General features: G+C 37.6%; 6 protein-coding genes across 10 annotated transcripts; 1 reads left to right on the forward strand and 5 right to left on the reverse strand.

The window, feature by feature from the left end:
- Positions 1-204: 204 nt before the first annotated feature.
- On the reverse strand, positions 205-2993 carry LOC125194459. The gene is made up of 2 exons (XM_048092684.1): positions 2230-2993; positions 205-613 (listed from the first exon to the last, which is right to left on the reverse strand). Exons 1-2 carry the CDS (start codon positions 2899-2901, stop codon positions 482-484), a joined length of 804 nt encoding a protein of 267 aa, XP_047948641.1. The 5' UTR covers positions 2902-2993; the 3' UTR covers positions 205-481.
- A 1919-nt stretch (positions 2994-4912) lies between these two features.
- LOC125194739 lies at positions 4913-5371 on the reverse strand. Its single transcript, XM_048092970.1, has one exon. The coding sequence runs from the start codon at positions 5369-5371 to the stop codon at positions 4913-4915; it is 459 nt and encodes a 152-aa protein (XP_047948927.1).
- A 1852-nt stretch (positions 5372-7223) lies between these two features.
- LOC125191747 (ethylene-responsive transcription factor ERF022-like) lies at positions 7224-7871 on the reverse strand. The gene has a single exon (XM_048089158.1). It carries the CDS (start codon positions 7846-7848, stop codon positions 7354-7356), a length of 495 nt encoding a protein of 164 aa, XP_047945115.1. The 5' UTR covers positions 7849-7871; the 3' UTR covers positions 7224-7353.
- Positions 7872-9945: 2074 nt separating this feature from the next.
- On the reverse strand, positions 9946-12468 carry LOC125193012 (11-beta-hydroxysteroid dehydrogenase B-like). Of its 2 annotated transcripts, XM_048090710.1 has the most exons (7): positions 12356-12468; positions 12112-12286; positions 11331-11523; positions 10895-10980; positions 10690-10821; positions 10435-10599; positions 9946-10348 (listed from the first exon to the last, which is right to left on the reverse strand). In XM_048090710.1, exons 1-7 carry the CDS (start codon positions 12451-12453, stop codon positions 10076-10078), a joined length of 1122 nt encoding a protein of 373 aa, XP_047946667.1. In that variant the 5' UTR covers positions 12454-12468; the 3' UTR covers positions 9946-10075. The 2 variants fall into 2 exon arrangements, with proteins under 2 accessions (XP_047946667.1, XP_047946668.1); XM_048090711.1 differs by lacking the exon at positions 12356-12468 and having other exon boundaries at positions 12112-12329.
- Positions 12469-13243: 775 nt separating this feature from the next.
- LOC125193011 (probable serine/threonine-protein kinase At1g09600) lies at positions 13244-16140 on the forward strand. The gene is made up of 9 exons (XM_048090709.1): positions 13244-13512; positions 13613-13994; positions 14088-14372; positions 14463-14780; positions 14869-15096; positions 15185-15285; positions 15443-15482; positions 15559-15696; positions 15768-16140. Exons 2-9 carry the CDS (start codon positions 13680-13682, stop codon positions 15945-15947), a joined length of 1605 nt encoding a protein of 534 aa, XP_047946666.1. The 5' UTR covers positions 13244-13512; positions 13613-13679; the 3' UTR covers positions 15948-16140.
- Positions 14941-19133, reverse strand: LOC125193013 (UPF0301 protein CCA_00630-like). Of its 4 annotated transcripts, none has more exons than XR_007171512.1 (4): positions 18716-19133; positions 17174-17322; positions 16258-16991; positions 14941-15262 (listed from the first exon to the last, which is right to left on the reverse strand). XR_007171512.1 is itself a non-coding variant. In XM_048090713.1 (3 exons), exons 1-3 carry the CDS (start codon positions 18951-18953, stop codon positions 16326-16328), a joined length of 1053 nt encoding a protein of 350 aa, XP_047946670.1. In that variant the 5' UTR covers positions 18954-19133; the 3' UTR covers positions 16076-16325. The 4 variants fall into 4 exon arrangements, 1 of the variants encoding a protein (XP_047946670.1); XR_007171511.1 differs by having other exon boundaries at positions 14942-15315; XR_007171513.1 differs by lacking the exon at positions 14941-15262 and adding an exon at positions 15830-15950.
- Positions 19134-19728: the final 595 nt, after the last annotated feature.

Below are 19728 nucleotides of genomic sequence, written 5' to 3' on the forward strand. Positions count from 1 at the left end.
AGGAATTTAAAAGGAAAAATATCTAGATGTTGTCAAGTCAATTAATATGCAAAATAATACATACAAACACAAGTTTTAAGTACCAATCCCTATAAATCTGCTTATGATAACATCATGATAATTACAATTACTCTTGTAAGGCTAACAAAGCAGCCACAATGGCAAGTATAAATCTGGAGAATATGGCCACAAGAACACATCCCAGGATAGGAACACCACATGTAAAAGGAGATCAATCAAAGGAACAAAGGAACACCTTTGTGATGTTTCGTCCTAAATCAATTGGTAAGAGGAGTGCCTCACTAGGTATTGAAGTTGATCTTATTTTAACTTCACATTTTCGATATGAATCAACTCACACGTGAATATCTCAAACATACATTACTTGCATTATACACAGTAACTGGACACTAAACATAGTCTTCAACTTGATAATATATATACTACCCCCATCAGCTGTCTCACAGGCAATGTGACCCGCTTATCTTATCGCCATCGCAGGCCAGCTTGTGATGCCAATGGCAGGCAGTGAAGGCCGAATTAGAGGTACATGTTTCACAACTGAGAATGCTTCGTTCAGACGAGCTGCACGGCTCATCACCTGAGAAACCTTCTGCACAATCCAAACCACACAAAACACATAAAATGTATGTATGCTCTACCAATATGAACAATGCAGTAATGGGCAGTGAATTAATTCATGCGAATAGGCGTTTTTGAACATAAAGTTGGATGTGATAATCATTAATCAGGTATCATTCATGAAATCAGTAAAAAACACCGATGAAAACAACACTGATACAATACCAACAAGAATATTCTATGGCGACCAAATTCTTGAAAAGCATAGATGATTGCTATAGCCAATGGAGCAGAGCTATCTTTAGTAACCCCCCCACCCCAAGGTCTATATATATGTTGTTGAGATATGCAGAAAAGAGAAGAGGATGGATTGATGCGATAGCTAATTTATATATAATTATTGAGATCAACAATGAATCCCTTCTAACGATACCATAAATATATATCAGAGAACCCTAAAGAATTTTACCAAGGATAAGACCACCAGGTCTTTCTTTATAATGACTAGAAGCTCAAGAAGAGGAAACTATGATGGTTGCGTAGCGCCGTAGCGCATTGGAAAAGAATCCTAACTCTGTCCATACCAAATCTAAACTGCTCCTCCCCAATCATACGGTGCATTAGACCTTTTCTGATTGCAACATGCACATGATGTAGGAATTAACAGACAAATTTCATCATAGACAAGGTTTGAGACATACACCTTGAATTTCAGTCTCAGACTCTCAAAACAAAGCAAAGTATAATAGAGTAAAATTCAACAGTAATACCAAAGCATATCCAGTTTTATTAAACGGGGGAGCTGCAGAATTATTGGAATTTACATGATTTCTTCACCTAATAGGTTCAAGGAAAGGAGTATATATATCTAGAGCATCAGACCCAAAGCAGAAGATATATAGCAAAGGAAGAATCAACAAAGTAACAGCACTAGTTTCAACTGGGAGACTATATAATCATGGCAAGATCATCTATTGTTGTGATGTGCAGAAAAGAGAAGAGGAACAGATTGATGCAGTGTAATCCATCCCAAATCAACAATCACACTCAGAATCACTTGAAGCAAGATGCAAAAACCAACCTTTGCCATCAATCCTCTATATTTCTGTGATAGTGTCATCCTTATCTTTATGCTTTACTTCCATATTTAATTTGAGTACTTAAGATGTGATTTGATTAGATTTTAATATATCCTCCCAATTTTTTGAATCCTTTGATAGTGTAAATATGTTCGTGCAGTTAGATAAGAAAATAAGCAAGAAGTATTAAACAAAAACTGTGTTTCTCTATCTCTTGTTTCCTTCCATATCTGTCATCTAACTCTATTTCCTCCTCTTATTATCGTTTCTCTCTCCCTATATCGCTGTTCAGAGCCATCACTCTCTGTCTCCCATTTTATCGAGTTCGAAAGCACTCAGACCTTTCCCCATCCAACGTTTGTATCACTTTGCCATCAATCTTCTAGACAGCCAAATACCCTCCATAATCAGATAATTTCTGTTTTCAAGGTTCCAAGAAGAGATATCCATTTCTATAAAGAATACAGTTATTGAATTGGCATTCACAAAGCTCGAAACATGCAAAACTTATATGATATGATGAGTTAAAGAGACAAACAAAACAAGGAAGGAAGAAGGAAAAATTGACCTTATCATCAACAGCAACCTTAATCTGCAGTCCCCTAGCCTTGTTCTTCTTCTTCATCTTATACAACCTGCGCCCCAAAATCACAAACCCCATGAAAGCAGCCGCCACAGAGACTGTCCAAACCGGACTCATCCGAAACACAAAGTAGTTTACAAACTCCATCGGCATCTTCCACCACACTACCACATGACTACTTTTCTTATCAATCTCTTCGTTTCTCATATGATCATCCCCACTCTCCATCTTCTCCTCCACTTTGTCTAATTCTTCGGAACCGCTGCTAGATTTTGCCTCAATTCGATTCGAATCCACTTGATCCCCCTTTTCACCAGCTTCCCTAATTCCATCGTGAAAACCTAATTCATTTCTAGCTGAGAAATCGGTGAACCTGTTGCGATCTTCAGACCTGTCGCTGCTGGAATCGGACCAGAATTCGGTGGATTCCTTGTGGAGATAGCGAGCGGGATTGTCGTCGGAGCTTGGATCAATCCAGCTAGGATTATCCGAGACGGCGGACTTGTTGTCATCGGAACTGTGGGCGTATCGTTTGAGAGAGTCGAGGGAGAAATAATCGGCGTGGATGAAGCCGGTGGAGTCTATGTCGTCGAAGGGAATTGGTTCGGAATCGGAATTGTGGTGGAGGAGCTCCCAGTCTTGAAGCTCGCCATCCATTGTTGATAATATCAGAGCTGAGAGAGAGTGGCTGTTCCAAAAGCCAAGGGTTGAGTTGTCAAGATTTTAGATTCCAAAGTCAGAAATTTAAGATTCCACGCAAATGAACATTTAGCTTTAGCTACTTAACTACTTCCTCGTCCATCCCTTATTACTTTAACTGATTTATCCCATACAATTGTTTCATTTTATTTTTATAAACAAAATAATACTTCTACTCCCTATAGTCCCAACGAATAATCCTCTTTCTTTGGACGGTTAGAGATTTATTAAAATATTTACACTTACAAACCGCAAAGAAAAACAAATCATCTTTACTGATAAAAAAAAAATATATTTAATTTATCTTATTTTATAATCTCTTACATCATTAAACATCAATTCAGAGTTCAGACAGTATTTCATATTAAATTAATAAACAAAAATTCAAATAAAATAACATAGACAAACAGAGTTTTAATTATCCTCGTAATTAGTTAACTCTATCTTTCTCATCATAAAACATCAATTTATTTGATCTTATAATACAAAAATTCAAATAAAATAGTAACACATGGCCGACTAATTGCACAAGTCTTTTTAAAATAAAATTCAAATAAAATAACATAATTCTCATCAATAATGCGGATACCAATTGCACAAGTCTTTTTCAAATTGGAATCCATTTAGTAAAATTAGTAAAATGTAAATGACACATGTATTTATAGGTGGATCAAAACAAGAAACGGATAGTGTGTTACATATGATTTAATAATAAACAAGATTTATTCATAGGATTCAATTTTGATAAATTAATTCAAGATATGTTTTATACCATGGAATTGAGAGTGTAGATTTAAAATTGATTTGAATTTAATTTTCAATTCAAAATCATCTCAATCATCATAACCGAAGAAGAAATTTTAAATTTTAAATAGTTATAAAAAATTCACACGTTTCATACACACACAATAACACGCTTCGTACACAACTTGACTCATTTTATTGTTCAAAATGGACCAAGTTTATTGTGGGCTTTTTATTTTCCTCATGGTTGGGAGCCCAAAACCTAAGGTCATCCACAATGGGGCGCCCTATAGTCTGCCCTATAGGGCGGCCTATGCATCACCACATCAGCATTTTATCCTCCTACCCTTCCACCTGCAGTGGGACGCCCTAAAGTCTGCCCTAAGAATTTTATTTATTTGAATATTTAAAACACTACAAAATTTGGAAAAAATAATTTCATTTCATTGAAAGTTCAAATTACAGTACGAAATAAAAAACTACAAATTGCCAATGGTCGTTACGCTTCCAAACTTCTTTAATCATGTCATTCATGAGCTGAGCATGGTCTCGTTGGCTGCGCATTGAGGTATGTCCAGCTAGAACCTCATTGAAGCCCATCTGTAATCCTCGAACGTGAGGCGCGCTCGCCGTGCTGGAGCTAGATCCACCATCATCATCGCCCCAATTGGTGACACTTCCACCTTCTTGTTCGACTATCATGTTATGCAAGATGATGCACGCATACATGACATCGGAGATGGCTTCCTTGAACCAGAAACGTGTCGGACCTTTCACTATTGTCCACACTCCACCGCGATTGGAGCACACCAAAAGTCCGTTCCACATCCTTCCGTGCAGCCTCCTGCTTTGCCGCAAATAACACTCTCCTGTCACCCATTGGGACTTGGGTATATGTCATCGGCCAAGTAGTACCCCATATGATATTGGCGTCCGTTAGCAGTGAACTCGATGGCCGGGTCGCGACCCCTACATTGATCGGCGAAGAGATTGGACGAGTTGAGGACGTTGATGTCGTTGTTCGACCCCGTTACACCGAAGTAAGCATGCCAGATCTAGAGCCGATGGTCAGCGACAGCTTCGAGGATCATCGTCGGGTGGCTTCCCTTGTATCCATTGGTAAATTGGCCTCTCCACGCCGTCGGACAATTCTTCCACTCCCAGTGCATACAATCGATGCTCCCTAGCATTCTAGGAAAGCCATGCGCCGTCTCGTGCATCCTCATCAAGGCCTGGCAATTCTAGCAGTCGGTCTTCGCAAATATGTGTCGCTATAAGCCTCCACAATTCCCCTACAAAAATTCTTCAGGCAATCGCGGCCAGTTGTCTCCCCGACGTGAAGGTACTCGTCGAACATATCTGCCGTGGTGCCGTAGGCCAACTGCCGGATCGCAACCGTGCACTTCTGCAACGGCGTAAGTCCGGGTCTGTCGATGCCATCTACCCAATACTGGAAGTACTCATCACGTGCCTCCAACGTCTGGACAATGCTGATAAAAAGAACTCGCCGCATTCTAAAACGGTGGTGAAAAACCGTCGGGCCCCACCGTGGTTGCTCGGCAAAATAGTCTGCGAACAGGCGTTGGTGAGCTAAGTCGTGCTCGCGGCGGACAAACGTCCTAAGTCGAATCGGTCGAGGGATCTGCGCCGTCGCCTGCTCCGCCGCATCACGCTCGCGCTCCATTTCCGCCAAGCATTAACGCAATCGAATAAGACCCGAGTCAAGGCCCGAGTAATGCCTTCAGGTGTACTCCAGTCGTCGCTGGGGTTCATTTTTTTAGTGTGAGAAAGTTGGAAAGTGAGAGATGGGAGAGAATAATTTGGGAGATGGGAGAGAATAAATTGGGAGATGGGATAAATTGCTATGGGAATTGAGTGTTTAAATAGAATAAAAATTCAAATTTTTTTTTTAAAAAATTCAAAAACGTGTCGCATAGTTCACGCTTTCGTCCGCGTCGCCCGCAGTGGGGCAGACGATAGCGCAGACGATGTGACGTCGACGCGTATAGTCCGCGGATGATGTATCGAGCGTGGACGATGGATAACCCATCGTCCGCATAGCTACAGTGGATCGGGCAGACTATCGTCCGTCCCACTGTGGATGCCCTAACACTAGTTCGATTTCTACCAAATGTTACGGTTGCTCCATCACTTAACCAATAAAACATTTCCTCTATCACTTCTTTAAAAGTAGTTGAGTTGAGTAGCATTTGGGCAAGGATGGGTATATACAACTGAATTGGCTTTAATTTTTTGTCAGTTTGTGAGATTGAAGAAAATATCTTAGCAGCAGGCATGGGAAAGGAAATGGCATGCATGTAATTCAATTAGCTTATGCTTTAATCAGCTAGCTATTCCTTTGTAATTTTGCAGTGACAATTGCTTAATCATGCTTTGATCAGCTAGCCTAATGTTTGCTGCCTAAATCTGGCTTTCAAATACTGCATTGATTTGCAGCTTGCACAGCTATTCCTAGGAGGGTGCACAAATCTAAACATCTCTTTCACTTGCATGCAATTCAGAAATCAAATAATAGTAGCAGAAAATTGGGTGTGCAGCTTTTGTAAAAGCACCTCTCTTGACTCTGCCATATTATTAACCCATCCCTCTTTTTCCATGCTACATATCTTCAGTCCAATGCACCTATCCACAAATGTCATACTACTACTTAAATTTATTTCAATTTTCTCCTAATTTTACAATTATAGCCAATTTACAACTACAAAATGTAACTACTCAAAATGGTGTCATGCTTAAAATATCAATTAGTAACTTGGACCTCAATCCAATGTAACACATCTCTTTGATCGAACATTGTTTAGCACTTAACTCCTCTACCACATGGTTTTGGACTATACACATTACTCCATTACGCCATGTTGATATAATTATGTTTGATTTAGGATGGTGAAATCACAAAGAATACTGCAATAAACTGTACTATTTGTGAAATAAATCAAAAGTTCGCATGCGACACAAAAAAGGACATAAATTATAGTGGTATTAATGTATTTTAAAGCAATTAATTAACCCCACACAAGGACAATATTAAACTTTACAATTTTTGGTGTTATTTTATAAAAAAAGTCATATAAAATCGATTTATTTGAAATGCATAACGCACTCCTTGGGATGTGATCAAATGAAAACTCTAAATATTGTACAAACTCAAAACTATGATCTGAACCATTGAAAAATGTCAACAGATCACAAAAAAACATCAACAGGAAAATGTCAACTAAATTTCAACGATAGTCAATGATTGATATTGTGTTGATATTGTGTTGACATTAAAATCTTGAAATTTTACACTGTGTTGATATTGTATTGAAACTGTGTTGAAGCTGTGTTGAGGAATTTTGAGTTTGTACAATATATAAGTTTGCATTTTATAATTACCCTGCATTCCTTTATCACTATGTATTTGGCATAATATGATCATAGAATGTTTCGTTCTTGTAAAAAAACATCGGTCTGAACGACAGTAAAGAACAAGGTATAGAAATAGAACTTTTGTATAACAAGAGGACAAGTAAATGAAATTTAATTGTTCCTTTCCTAAGCCAAACAAATGGGATTCTTCATTCTTGTGACAATTCAAGAAGCTCGCATACAAAAAATATAATATGACCTAGCTCAAAATTATTGACTAGACGATTAATTAAATTAATCCCAAATGGGATAATAATCCAATTGATCATGATGATTAACCTCCATGTGTTGATGATGATTATAAACAAAATAATCTTGCACTCCCATTTCCATTCCCTGCATCCACAATTTAGGCGAGTCAAGTGGCATTTCATTTATAGCCTCAATCTGGCTCGCCGACAGCCCCACTCTCCCCGCCTCCGCCGCGCGCCTCCCCGCGATCTGCATGGCGGCCTCCTGCGCCGCGGCCTGAACATCCGTGGCATTGTCGCTTGCCGGCTTCGGGAGGAGGCCCGCCAGGCGGGGGAAGTTGAGGCGCGCGGCGGGGCCTCTTAGGTGGAATGCCGCAGCGTCGTAGGCGGCGGCGGCCATCTCCGGCTTCTCGTAGCTCCCTAGCCAGACCCGGGTTTTCTTGCCGGGCTCGCGGATTTCCGACACCCATTTCCCCCATTTGCGCTTCCTGATTCCGATGAACGTCTCCGCTTCTTCTTGATGATGATCATTTTCCATTGATTTTATTTTAGAAGTGCGTGTGGATTTGAAGGGGAAATAGAAGATTGAGTGAATGTTGTGTGTGTATATATAATATATGTGTGTGTATGAGAGAGAGAGAGAGAGAGGAGAGGAGTGATGGGTGAAGTGAAGAAGGGGAGGTTCGACGTAGATGCATGAAAGTGGATTGAAGTTGTATTACAGCATGCAACTCTGTCGGTTAATATTAGTAGCATTTTGTAATCGGCCAATGAATGCTTGCCACGTCCTCTTCATTTATCAACCCCAGTCAAAAACAAAGACATTATTATAATATAATGTTTGATTTGATGGATTACTCATAAATAATCCCTGGTTAATTTAATAAGCAAACACTCCTATATAAATCTCCCCTTCAAATAAAATCTATAAACGTATTTTTTAGTGGGAAAAGGGGGAGCAATGGGGGGCTTGAAATATTAAATTATCTAATAATACATGTTTTGTGATCTTTAATTAATAATATATTAATCAATAAAATTTAAAAGTTTACTTGTTATAGTGGCGAAAATTAACGACAGTTTAATTAGTAGTGATACTTTTTTATAATAACTTTTATTATAAGAATGAAATTAATAATGAGACAATATGTACAAATTAATATTTCAGAAGTAGAACAAATTAACAACTTTTTCAGTTTTAAGTTTACTTTAGTCGAGTATCAAGTTGGATCAAAAGGAGCTAATTATTTCTCGCACGTGCTCATATATGTTTCAGTTCACACGTTCTAGGAATAATGGAATTTTAAATTTCTAATGATTTTGGTCCTCTAGTGAATTGTCTAGGTGAAGTAGTAATTTTCTGGTATTACTAGTTACTTCTACGAGATATATAAGTATTCTGTATTTATATGCTATGCGACATCAACTCTCTTTCACATATTATAGTGATTTAAATTTAACAGTCCATGGGATACGTACGTATATATTGCTAGAATTTTGTTTCGATCGATACTCCAATATCATGCATAAAACAATAAATATTTATCCTCTTTATCCACAGAATTAAAGTTCTGCTTTTTTTTAAAAATGAATTTTATGAATTATTAGAAATGTGGGTGGAAAAAACTAATAAAATATAAATCTACATTTTATATAAATATACACTATTCATTTTATAATGAAACGTGATGAAACAAATTAATACAATATATTCCTAAACCCTGAAGTATTACCTAATTTTATATAGCAAAATAAAATAAAATTTTTATCATTTTATATTGAAATGTATGGGAAATAAATTAATTGAATACAATACTTACTTTTTTATAGTAATATAAAATGAGATTTTTATTGCAAAGAGAATCAAATTAGACTTCTGATATGGTACTCCAGTAATATACAGGTAAATAAATAAGGGCCAAATATAAATAAAGAAAAAGAAAGAATATAGATTCATAAAATTCAGTGTGAACGCAATGAGTCGGTGCTCTTTTTCCAACACCAGGCGTGTGGAGTCAGTGGTTAGTCTTTGTATCCGTACAGATTATTTCTTCAATTTTCCATATAATAATCTAGTCAAAGAGGATAAAAGAAAGTTACAGTAGAATGCTAATTTTCCTCACTAATAGTAGGTGCAAACAATGAGGTGATTATAATAATAAGTACAATTACTTAAATAGACATAAAATTACACGATATGGCGCTCAGTGATATAGTAGAACTATTATCTTTCAATTTCAAAAACACACGTCAATTATTCTAAACTACCTATGAAACACTCCCTTTGTCCGTCATTAGGAGTCTCATTTATGGGCGACACGGATTTTAAGAAATGTTAAGAAAAGTGGATGGAAAAAAGTCAGTGGAATAGAGATCTCACTTGTATATATTAGTTTTAAATAAAATGTGAGTGGAATGAGTTAGTGGAAGGTGGGACCCTATTACCATTTATGGTAAAAGTGAACCGGGACTCTTATTCGCGGACGGATTAAAATGGAAAAACGGGACTCTTATTCGCGGACGGAGGAAGTAATAAAAATAGTTTAGAAAACATAGCCTTATCAATTTTTCCACATCGATGCTCCAATTATTGACTAATACAAGTTAAGTGATAGCTAAAGTAGCAACCCATCCATCATAAAAACCATGATTTTATTCAAGCTGGTAACCCAAAAAATCTCTAAAAGAGACCAAGTATGTACAAGCAAAGTAGCCAGAAATCAAACCATAATTAACAAAGATTGATTTCTCACATCATCAACAATTCACTCAACTCTCTGGTGGTCGACTACTCGCCGCCTCGTCATCGTCGGGGAGGCCTCTATAAGGGGCCTACCCGTTCCGATGAAAGAGGTGCGCCGTGCTCCGCCACCAGTTAGGAGAAACTGGAACGTCCAGTAGAGGACCTTGGGTGCAAACACCCTATACAAGAAGAAAATGTCGTACCAGCTCGGATACTTCACGTACGGATCGCCTCTGCAAGCGCCCGCCACTATCAACCTCGCAAACTCCTCCACCGCACCACCCGATGCCTCCACCTAAATCGGAAAATCATCAAGCTCAAATCAAATGGTACAACAAGTTAAGTTATTAAAATATAACATCTATAAATCTTGCTAATTACTTCTCTTTCTTCCTTCCATTGCATCTCTGCGCCTTCCTCCACCATGAATTTTCCTCTCGACATCTCAGTTCCGATCCAACCATGCGTCGCGACTGTAATTCCAACCTCGTCCTTCACTTCAAACCGTAGTGTCTCGTAAAAGTTTATCAGAGCTGATTTTGCCGCCTATATAAAGCATTGGAGTGTTCATATTTGATAACTAATTGACGTACGTATGTTCATTAAAGTATAAATACTTGAAGAAAATAAACTTACAGCATATAAACTCATCCGAGGCAAAGGTAGCCAGTTCTCGACAGATGCATTGACAATGACACGACCGTTGGATTCACGTAGATATGGAAGTGCTACGTGGGTCGGATAAACATTACCCCAGAAGTTTATGTCCTAGATGAGATATAGTATATAAGATATGTATATGCACATGATCAAAACAACTCGAAATCCCATATATATATACCATTAGAATAGGGAAGACATTGGTGTCTGTGGCCTCCTCAAAGTAGAAAGTATGGCCTAAACTTGCAGAATTTACCAGATGATCCACTGCACAAATCCAAGAAATTGATTCAAGTTTTATTTGTAGGTAAATTTTCTTCATTTTCGGAAAACTTTCGATTTAATTAGATTTTTGCAACCAGACTCTGGATATTAGTGGTTACATACTTGTTGATTAATAGGCTAATCATCATTCATCTAGAGTGGCATTATTATTAGAAGCGAAAACAATATCGTAGTAGTAGCATAAATAAGTGAAACGTGCATCTAAACATATAAGCATTCACACACTAGATTTTAAACATGATATGCAGAATGAGAAATTGTGTGACAGTTTGGGAAGTTATGGACAAATAACCCTGAGTTGAATTATGTATAGTAAGGACGATGGATCTTACCGCGACCATATTGGTTAATGGTTTCGTTGATAAATCTCCTGCAGTCGTCCTCTTTGACAACATCGGCAGCCACTATCATTACATTGGGCGCCCCAAGCCTTCTAGCATTCTCACTTATTGCTCTAAGCCTTTGTTCTCTACGCGCAACCAATACAAGAATGGCCCCCCTCTTCGCATATTCATACGCAATTTGCTACATTCAGTGACAGAGAGAGAAAAAATGTTAGTAGAAGCTCCACTAATTTTAGATTTTTCTTATAATAAATTTATATATTCCTGCATCCATCCTAAGTTAATTGATTTGTAGTTCCGTTTTGGGATGTCACAAATTAGGATGGCCTAATCCCTCTCTATGCTTTCTCGTATTGGAGTATTCTCTTTTTGTTATTTATTTATTTTATTTTGGCCAGTTGAATCATTAAACATGATCACTTTCGTAAATCTTGTAAAGGAAAAAAAACGTCACAAATCTTAGGATAGTAGTACTACTATATATCACAATTTGCTACTAAATCAATATTATGTTAATAAAGTGGAGTAACTTATTGATTTTTTTTCAGTCTTATTATCTTTCAACAAATTCTTCTTCCTTAGACTATTCTGCAATCATTCCTCATCTTCCAATTTTTCACATTTTGATGTGTAGATGTGCATTAGACAGTTGTGAAGTAAAATTAGTTTTAGTATAAAGAAATTGATAGAGCTTAAGTCCTTCCTCTCATTCTATCTCACATATGTCTTTTTGATCATATCCATAAATGATAAAATTAAAAAGAATGACCTCTCCGATGCCGGAAGAAGCTCCGGTGATGACGACGACCTTGTTGTGCATAAGCTGGTGAGATTCGAGGAAGTAGGAGTTGTAGAGCCATTCACAGGTGTTGATGAAGGTGAGAGCCGGCCAGGCGAAGGCCAGCATCACCAAGCTCGCCGGCGGCACAAACAGATTCAGCACGCTGTTTAACATATCCATTCGATTCGATCAAAAACTCTCTTCTCCAACAACAACAACAAAATACTAATACCTCTTTCTCTGCATGCACCAATTAACACTACACGTGTTGCTTCGCCGCTTCCACCGCTGTACGCCTCTTACTGGACCTCTTCTTCCAACCTTCTGCATGTACTAGCTACTATTTTTTTTGTTCCTCTAAATCTCCTACTATGAAAATGAATCGCAATTAATTATACTCTACAATACATGACTTCTACATGTTTGTTGATTAGTCGTTCCGTCTTGCATTCCTTATTATATGCAATCAAGGAACAAGGATGCATTACACTATTTTATTATTAATTATAGCTACTCTCACTTAAATATTTATTAGGAGTACAAAAATATAAAAAATAATTAACCTTTAAATATTACTTGGGGATGTCAATAAAAACGTTAGTACTGCCAAAACTGACTGAATCGTGTATCATTAACAAGTACTCCCGAGTAATAAATAATACTCCATTCATTTTTTTAAAATAGGAACTTTGGAGATGGCGTGGATTTTTAAGTGTAAAATTGGACAAATAAAACAGGGTAATAGAAAAATATAAATAAAAAAAAAAAGAGGAAAAGAAAATACCGTATTAGTGGATTATGGTATTCCTTTTTTTTAAAAGAAATTTTTTTGTTTTTAGGAAGAGTTTCTATTTTTAAGAAATAGGAGAGTAATAAATAAAAGGCATGGCTGCCAACTAAATAAGGAATTTGTGTTAAATTAGTCGGTCCTCCTACACCGTTTCATTACATAATTCTAAATATATTGAAAAATTTCTATATTTCGCAAATTAACAAAACTACAAAAAAGTTAACAAAATTGCAAAAAAATTAGGTGCTAAGAAACCTATATATTCTAACAAATTTGTCTAAGAATTATTGAAACGACCAACTCAGCCACAACGTCTGAAATTCTGATTTAGGGGAATAAAAAGTAGATGATGGTTGATTATAAAATGTGATAATACCAAAGTGTTATTGCAGCCCACGTCTGGCAGTTCCACTTCCTCTCCAACAGAATCAAACCAAATAATCTATCTGTCTTTCTCTGAAAATAGAGAAGAAGATGCTTAGGCACCAATAACAACCATGTTTCTCTCCTAATTCTCTCTCTTTCCAATTCCAATTTCAGCAATATGCATCAAAACCTTGGAGCAAATGGTCATCTTCAGCTCTCTGACTCACCTACATGTAACAACCATGTTTCTCTCCTTATTTTATCTATCTTTCATGTTGTTCGAATTTTGGAGTTTTTTTCTGAAATTTTTTTATTTCATGTTGTATTTTGTAGCAGAACTTCATGTTCCATTAATGGCTGATTCTGCATAACAGAGAAGAAGATTATTGAGGAATTAAGGATGGGATGCATTTGTTCAAAACAGTCAAATGTACATGATTTTGTTCCTGAAGTAGAAAAGATTAGAGATCATCCTAAATATAATAGCACTGCTATTTACAAGGAGAGGCCTAAAAGTGGCCCTCACAGGCATTCAGCAACTATTAGTTCAACAGATGGAAGACAACAGGCTATGTGTAGAGTCGGAGGCATACCACACAGTGCCAAAGCCGAGCAGGTTGCTGCTGGATGGCCCTCGTGGCTTGCCTCCGTTGCTGGGGAGGCCGTTCATGGCTGGACTCCGAGGAGTCCACGTTCGTACCAAAAATTGAACAGAGTATGTGCTTTACTGTTTCATTAGGATTGCCTATGGATTATTATGCTGTGTGATCATACTCTTCAACAGAATCATGTTCCCATGTTTATGCAGATAGGGCAAGGGACTTACAGTACTGTTTACCGGGGGCGTGACCTAACAACGAATAAGATTGTAGCAATGAAGCTAGTGAGATTTTCAAACATGGATCCAGACAGTGTCCGGTTCATGGCAAGGGAGATTTGCATGCTTCGGAGGTTGGACCATGTGAATGTGATGAAACTCGAAGCTCTTGTGATATCGAGGATCTCAGGGAGCGTGTACCTTGTGTTCGAGTACATGGAGCACGATCTTGCTGGACTTGTAGCATCACTGGAGGTCAAATTCACCGAAGCTCAGGTGTGTACTAGAAATATGGCTTACATATCGTTTTCGACATTCTCCCCCCTTATTGTGCGACACATACTGTGATATGATATATGGGTGCAGATCAAATGTTATGTTAGGCAAATGTTGCTAGGACTACAACACTGTCATAGTCGAGGCATTCTTCATCGCGATATCAAGGGCTCAAATCTTCTAGTTGGTGATGATGGAGTGCTTAAAATCGGGGATTTTGGTCTGGCAACATCCTTTGGCCCTGACCGGAAGCAGGCATTGACTAGCCATGTCGTAACTCTGTGGTACAGAGCCCCCGAGCTACTGTTGGGTGCAACGGAGTACGGAGTAGAGATTGATATGTGGAGTGTCGGTTGCATTATTGCTGAACTCTTTGCAGGGAAGCCTATCATGCCCGGAAGTACCGAGGTGCTCTTTGCTTTTTTTTTTTCCTTGCAAAATATGGTTGGCTTAGACCACCTAGTCTTAGTAACATGATCATCATGTCATACTCTAGGTGGAACAAATGCATAAGATATTCAAACTATGTGGTTCACCATCAGAGGAGTATTGGGGGAAATCAAATTTACCTCAGGCTACTAGCTTTAGGCCACGGAGGCCATACAGACGACGTGTTGCAGAAGCTTTCAAACACTTCCCTTCGTCGGCTTTGGCCCTGGTGGAAACGCTTCTCTCTATTGACCCAGCACTCAGAGGCACGGCTTCTTCTGCACTCAAAAGCACGGTACCTTAACTTTCTATTAGCTCTAGTTGAGCCTTTTTCAGGTCTTCTTTCTTCTTGATACCACAAATTTGAATTTTCATGGTTTCAGTTCTTCACTTCACGCCCTCTTCCCTGTGATCCGTCTAGCTTACCCAAATATCCACCATGTAAGGAGCTCGATGCCAAGCTTCGAGAAGAGGAAGCAAGAAGGTAAGTTGTCTTCACTCGCCCTTTAGCAGACTGTAATATAATCTCAGCTGCTGATAGTATGTATAGAAATTTTCATGGTTTGATAAATCTAAAACCAAGGGTGATTTGTCTAATACTATAACTGAACAAAAACTGCCTACTTTGACGACTATCTCAGGCAAAATGCAGAGATTGTAATAGACGACGGAGCTGAACATGTAAGTTGTCTTTTCTCTTTAATCTGTATCATTATCATTTCTTATCTCTGTCATAACTGAAAAGAGGTGTGAGCAGCAAAGAGCGGCTTTGGAGAAGACATGCTCTCATGACCCAAACACGTCCTCTCAGAATGAAAAAGATGATGCTCACCATTCAATTGCCCGACAGGCTTCTCAACTACGTGCAAAGGGCGTGTCTAATAATGATTCGATGGTAAGTTGGAAACTTTTCTATTCCTTTGATGGTAATGAGGTGTCAATAGTTTAACTAGTTTATATTAACAGGATTACATTGCTAAGAAGAAGAGGATATTTCGGTCTGGGCCATTGATACCTCAAGGAGGCAACGCGGACGAATTGCTAAAAGAGCACGAGAGACAACTTCAAGAGGCGTTGCGCAAATCACACCAAGGCAAAAGGAGAGACAAAGCTGGGCAGGGAGAAATGAACATGCCTAAATACTAGAACCTTCAAATGCCAAGAATTCAATTTTAAGCAAATGTGCGTAGAAGAGGTCATAGTAAATGTTATGTTAACAATGACAAGCAAAATTAAAGATGTTTCTAACAAGAACCATGGTCTGCACAGAGTAATATGTAAAGAAAAGTTTATATAGATATCATATAAGAGAAACATAAGATGCAGCAGCTTGAATAAATGTCATCAATACAAAGGTTGTTCGACTTATTGTGCTTCAGGGACAATTAACCTCTAACCATTGCACACATAGAAAGAACAAGGAAAAAAGAAGAATATCTACTTATATGTTTAATACCTGTACATTTAGGGCGATCTTTCCATACATGCTGGAGTCAATTTTATGTTAAAGGAGTGTAGGATGAACTAGATATCATGCTTAGGCTTGCGGCTCAATTCAGAGTAGTGGCCTCCCATTAGTTGCAGAATCTCTTCCCACAAACTGTGCGATTGTGAATCCCCAAAGATCAAGTTGGTACTACAAGCAGCAACATACCAGTATTCAGATTCAATCTCTTCTATCAATTGGTCCATTTGCCACCCTGCATATCCCATGAAGAATCTCAATTCTTGCGGCTTAATAGTCCCATTCTTCACCAATGCTGCAGCTTCAGCCAAACTGTTACGGGAGCCAAAGTAGACCCCAGGAATGACCTCCTCAAAAGCAGCAAGTCCACGGGTTTCCATACCTCTTAGCAGGAACATACTTGCATCAAGGGGTCCACCAAAGTTCAAAGCACAATCAGCAAATGTAGTTGCCAACTCAGCATTGGTGGGATTCATATGTTTCATCTTCTTGTTAAGTGGTCGGTTTAAGACGATCCCAAATGGTCCCTCCTGTGGGTTCCTCGTTCCAGATCTGAGGAGAAGAACCACGGTTCTCTCAAAGGTGCGAACTCCATCGAGCTTTCCTGTGGCAACAAGGATAGAACCATTCTCAGGTGCTGAAATAGGGTGTGCCCACTTTAGGGGGAGAGATTCTGATGCTGGGGCAATTTTATCTTGGTCATGAACAGATTCTGCATTTGCAGCCTGGAGGAACATTACAGCACAAGATTTTAATTTTAAGTCAAAAAATCTTGGAATACAATTTCCATGTTTTTAAACAGTATACAGCTTAAGATAATTATTTCACATACATTAACTGAGACATGTGATATAAAGTGAATGGTCCTGACCACAATAATCAGTGTTTCGTGGAACTATAACCATACCTTCTCATTGATGTAGAGCATTGATCTAAACTCCCTCCAATCCAAGGGTTTATTCTTTGATTTTGGTGAGCTGGTGTCACCAGACTTGTGGCCACCAAGTGGATTATTGCCTTTTAGACCATCGCCAGCTTTTGATTGATCACTATTCCCTGCAGAGAAATCTCTCTACGTCAAATGAATACAAATATTCAGCAATACCAATTTAGCATCTGCAGCAGAAATTCCCATTCTGACAAATAATGCAAGGTATTTCACAGAACATGAATTAAAACCAGATAACAAGAGCAAGAACTTTAACTTGTGTAGACTCAATTTGAATGCTTCAAGAATAACTTCAGCAGGACAAAAGAAGAGAACCACAAATCAACATGCCTACAGCTTTGTGGTAAATATACAAAGATACAAACAAAGAATTCAGATTAAGAATACATCGGTAGCACTTATAAGGCGATTCATGTTACAACAGCGCTACAAGAGAGTATTATTGCATCACAAAGCTATATGTTCTATAAAATGAACATTTCCCAATCTGCATATCATGTTACAGGTGGAGAATCATCGAGCTTCACGTATATAGACTTGTTCTCTTGTACTTGCTAATGGATAAGCTACAATACTGCAGAAGTCGTCTTAGCAAGCTTTACTACCACAATGGCAGAATAATATTGGTTGCTCGATCACAAATAAATATATGAAAATTCAGCAGTGCACGGTGCACTCAGGATAGATCATTGTAGATTTTGGTTTTAATACAAAACTACGAGCTAAACCAAAAAATAATTAATTAAGATGAAGAATACCACAGGAAAAAAATCACTACTCCATCCATCAAATTTAGGCTTCACAACTGCATATATGAACTTACATTAGTCCATCCAGATCAACTTTTTTTATTTTCCAGAAAAGAGATTATAATGTTTACAAGCATTTTGGGAACCATTTGCCTCAAGAATGATTTCATCCACTGAGACATTAGTACCTGGCGCCACAGAGTTGGGCGAATATACACCATATAAGTACATTAAATGACCAGCGGTTTCCCAAGTAGAAATCAATCATTTAGTTTTAAACTATGCTCCACCTCCATCTACCAATTCAATTCACTTTGTGGGTTAGATCTATATTGCTTCCATAGTCAGCCAAAGACTAGCATAAGAACTTACTCTGGTCTCTGGTTGCATATGCACAAGATCATTGTTTTAAGACTGAGCGCTATATATCAATTATAGTGATCAACAAATTCCATATCAAACTGACCACTTCTGATCATTCTTAGTAATAACTCAATCACAACGCTCATAGATGACGCCAATAGGAAAGAACAAAGCCAAACAGCAGTCTGATTTTACAACTACAAACTCACACCAAACAAAGTCAATAAGCAGAGATTTTACAAGCCTAAAATCAATTGGGATGATTAGAAGCAAAATCTCATCTTTCGTCAGAATAGAACACTAACACAAACACACACACACACATATCCTCTTTCGGGAAAAATAAACGCAATAGAAATTAAAAAAATAAAAAATAATATGTTTTTACCAGAACTGGAAGACGATGAATTAGAATTGGAGCCATTAGAACTTCCGGAATTCTTCTTGCCCATGGATCTGACTGTAATCGATCGATACCCACAGCAATTCGACAAAGATTCCTTCCTGGAAACCCTAATTTCAACAGCCATTGAACAGTTTCTGGAATTCCAGCAAATGGGTTTCTCGATTAACGAATTCCTTAGCGGAAAGCCGCTGTTTTTGACATGCAAGCACAATAGATCCATAATTCGAGCAGTGTAGACGCGAAAAAACCAACAAATTTTCTTCTGTACGATGCAGAACGAAGAAAACGAAGAGGATAGAAAGGGAAGTGAAAAGGGGAGAGTTAGAGAGGAGAATATGCTCTGCTGAATACTACAGAATTTTAAGGGAATGAATGATGCCAAAAAATGTGATTACACAAATTTATGGATATGCGACAATAAATCAACTGCCAATTTATATGATTTCACAGATTTGTTCATATGATTAGTAATCTAATCTTAATCGAAGTCGAATTACTTTTTTTATTTTATTCATTCGATCTCGATTTGGTTATAGAGTATAGACATCCATTTCATGTATTCAACAAATAACTAGATTTATCCAAAAAATATTTCAAAAATAACTAGACATATCCAAAATAATCGTTAAAATAAGTACTAATGAATACTACATATTTTAACTGTGATGTATTAAATAAACTAGTATAATAGCATAGATTAATATATTTTTAAAATATTAATTTTTAATTTTAAATTAATTAAATAAAATTAGAGTCAACATTGACAATGAACCATATGAGTAACGATTTTAGTTATATGAGAATTAAAAATCTATACAAATCAACATTGAAACATAACAAATTTAAAACAAATCGCATAATATAATGTTTAAACATTAAATTGTGGAATAGGAAGTTAAAAATCATTCACGGTAAAGAATTAAACACAATGGATAATTACTCATCATTTTTAAAACTTATTTTTAAACTTCTTTTTAAGCTAACTTTAAAATTAA

The sequence above is a fragment of the Salvia hispanica genome, chromosome 6 (genome assembly GCF_023119035.1).
Source record: "Salvia hispanica cultivar TCC Black 2014 chromosome 6, UniMelb_Shisp_WGS_1.0, whole genome shotgun sequence".
In the NCBI taxonomy this organism is placed as follows: Eukaryota; Viridiplantae; Streptophyta; class Magnoliopsida; order Lamiales; family Lamiaceae; genus Salvia; species Salvia hispanica.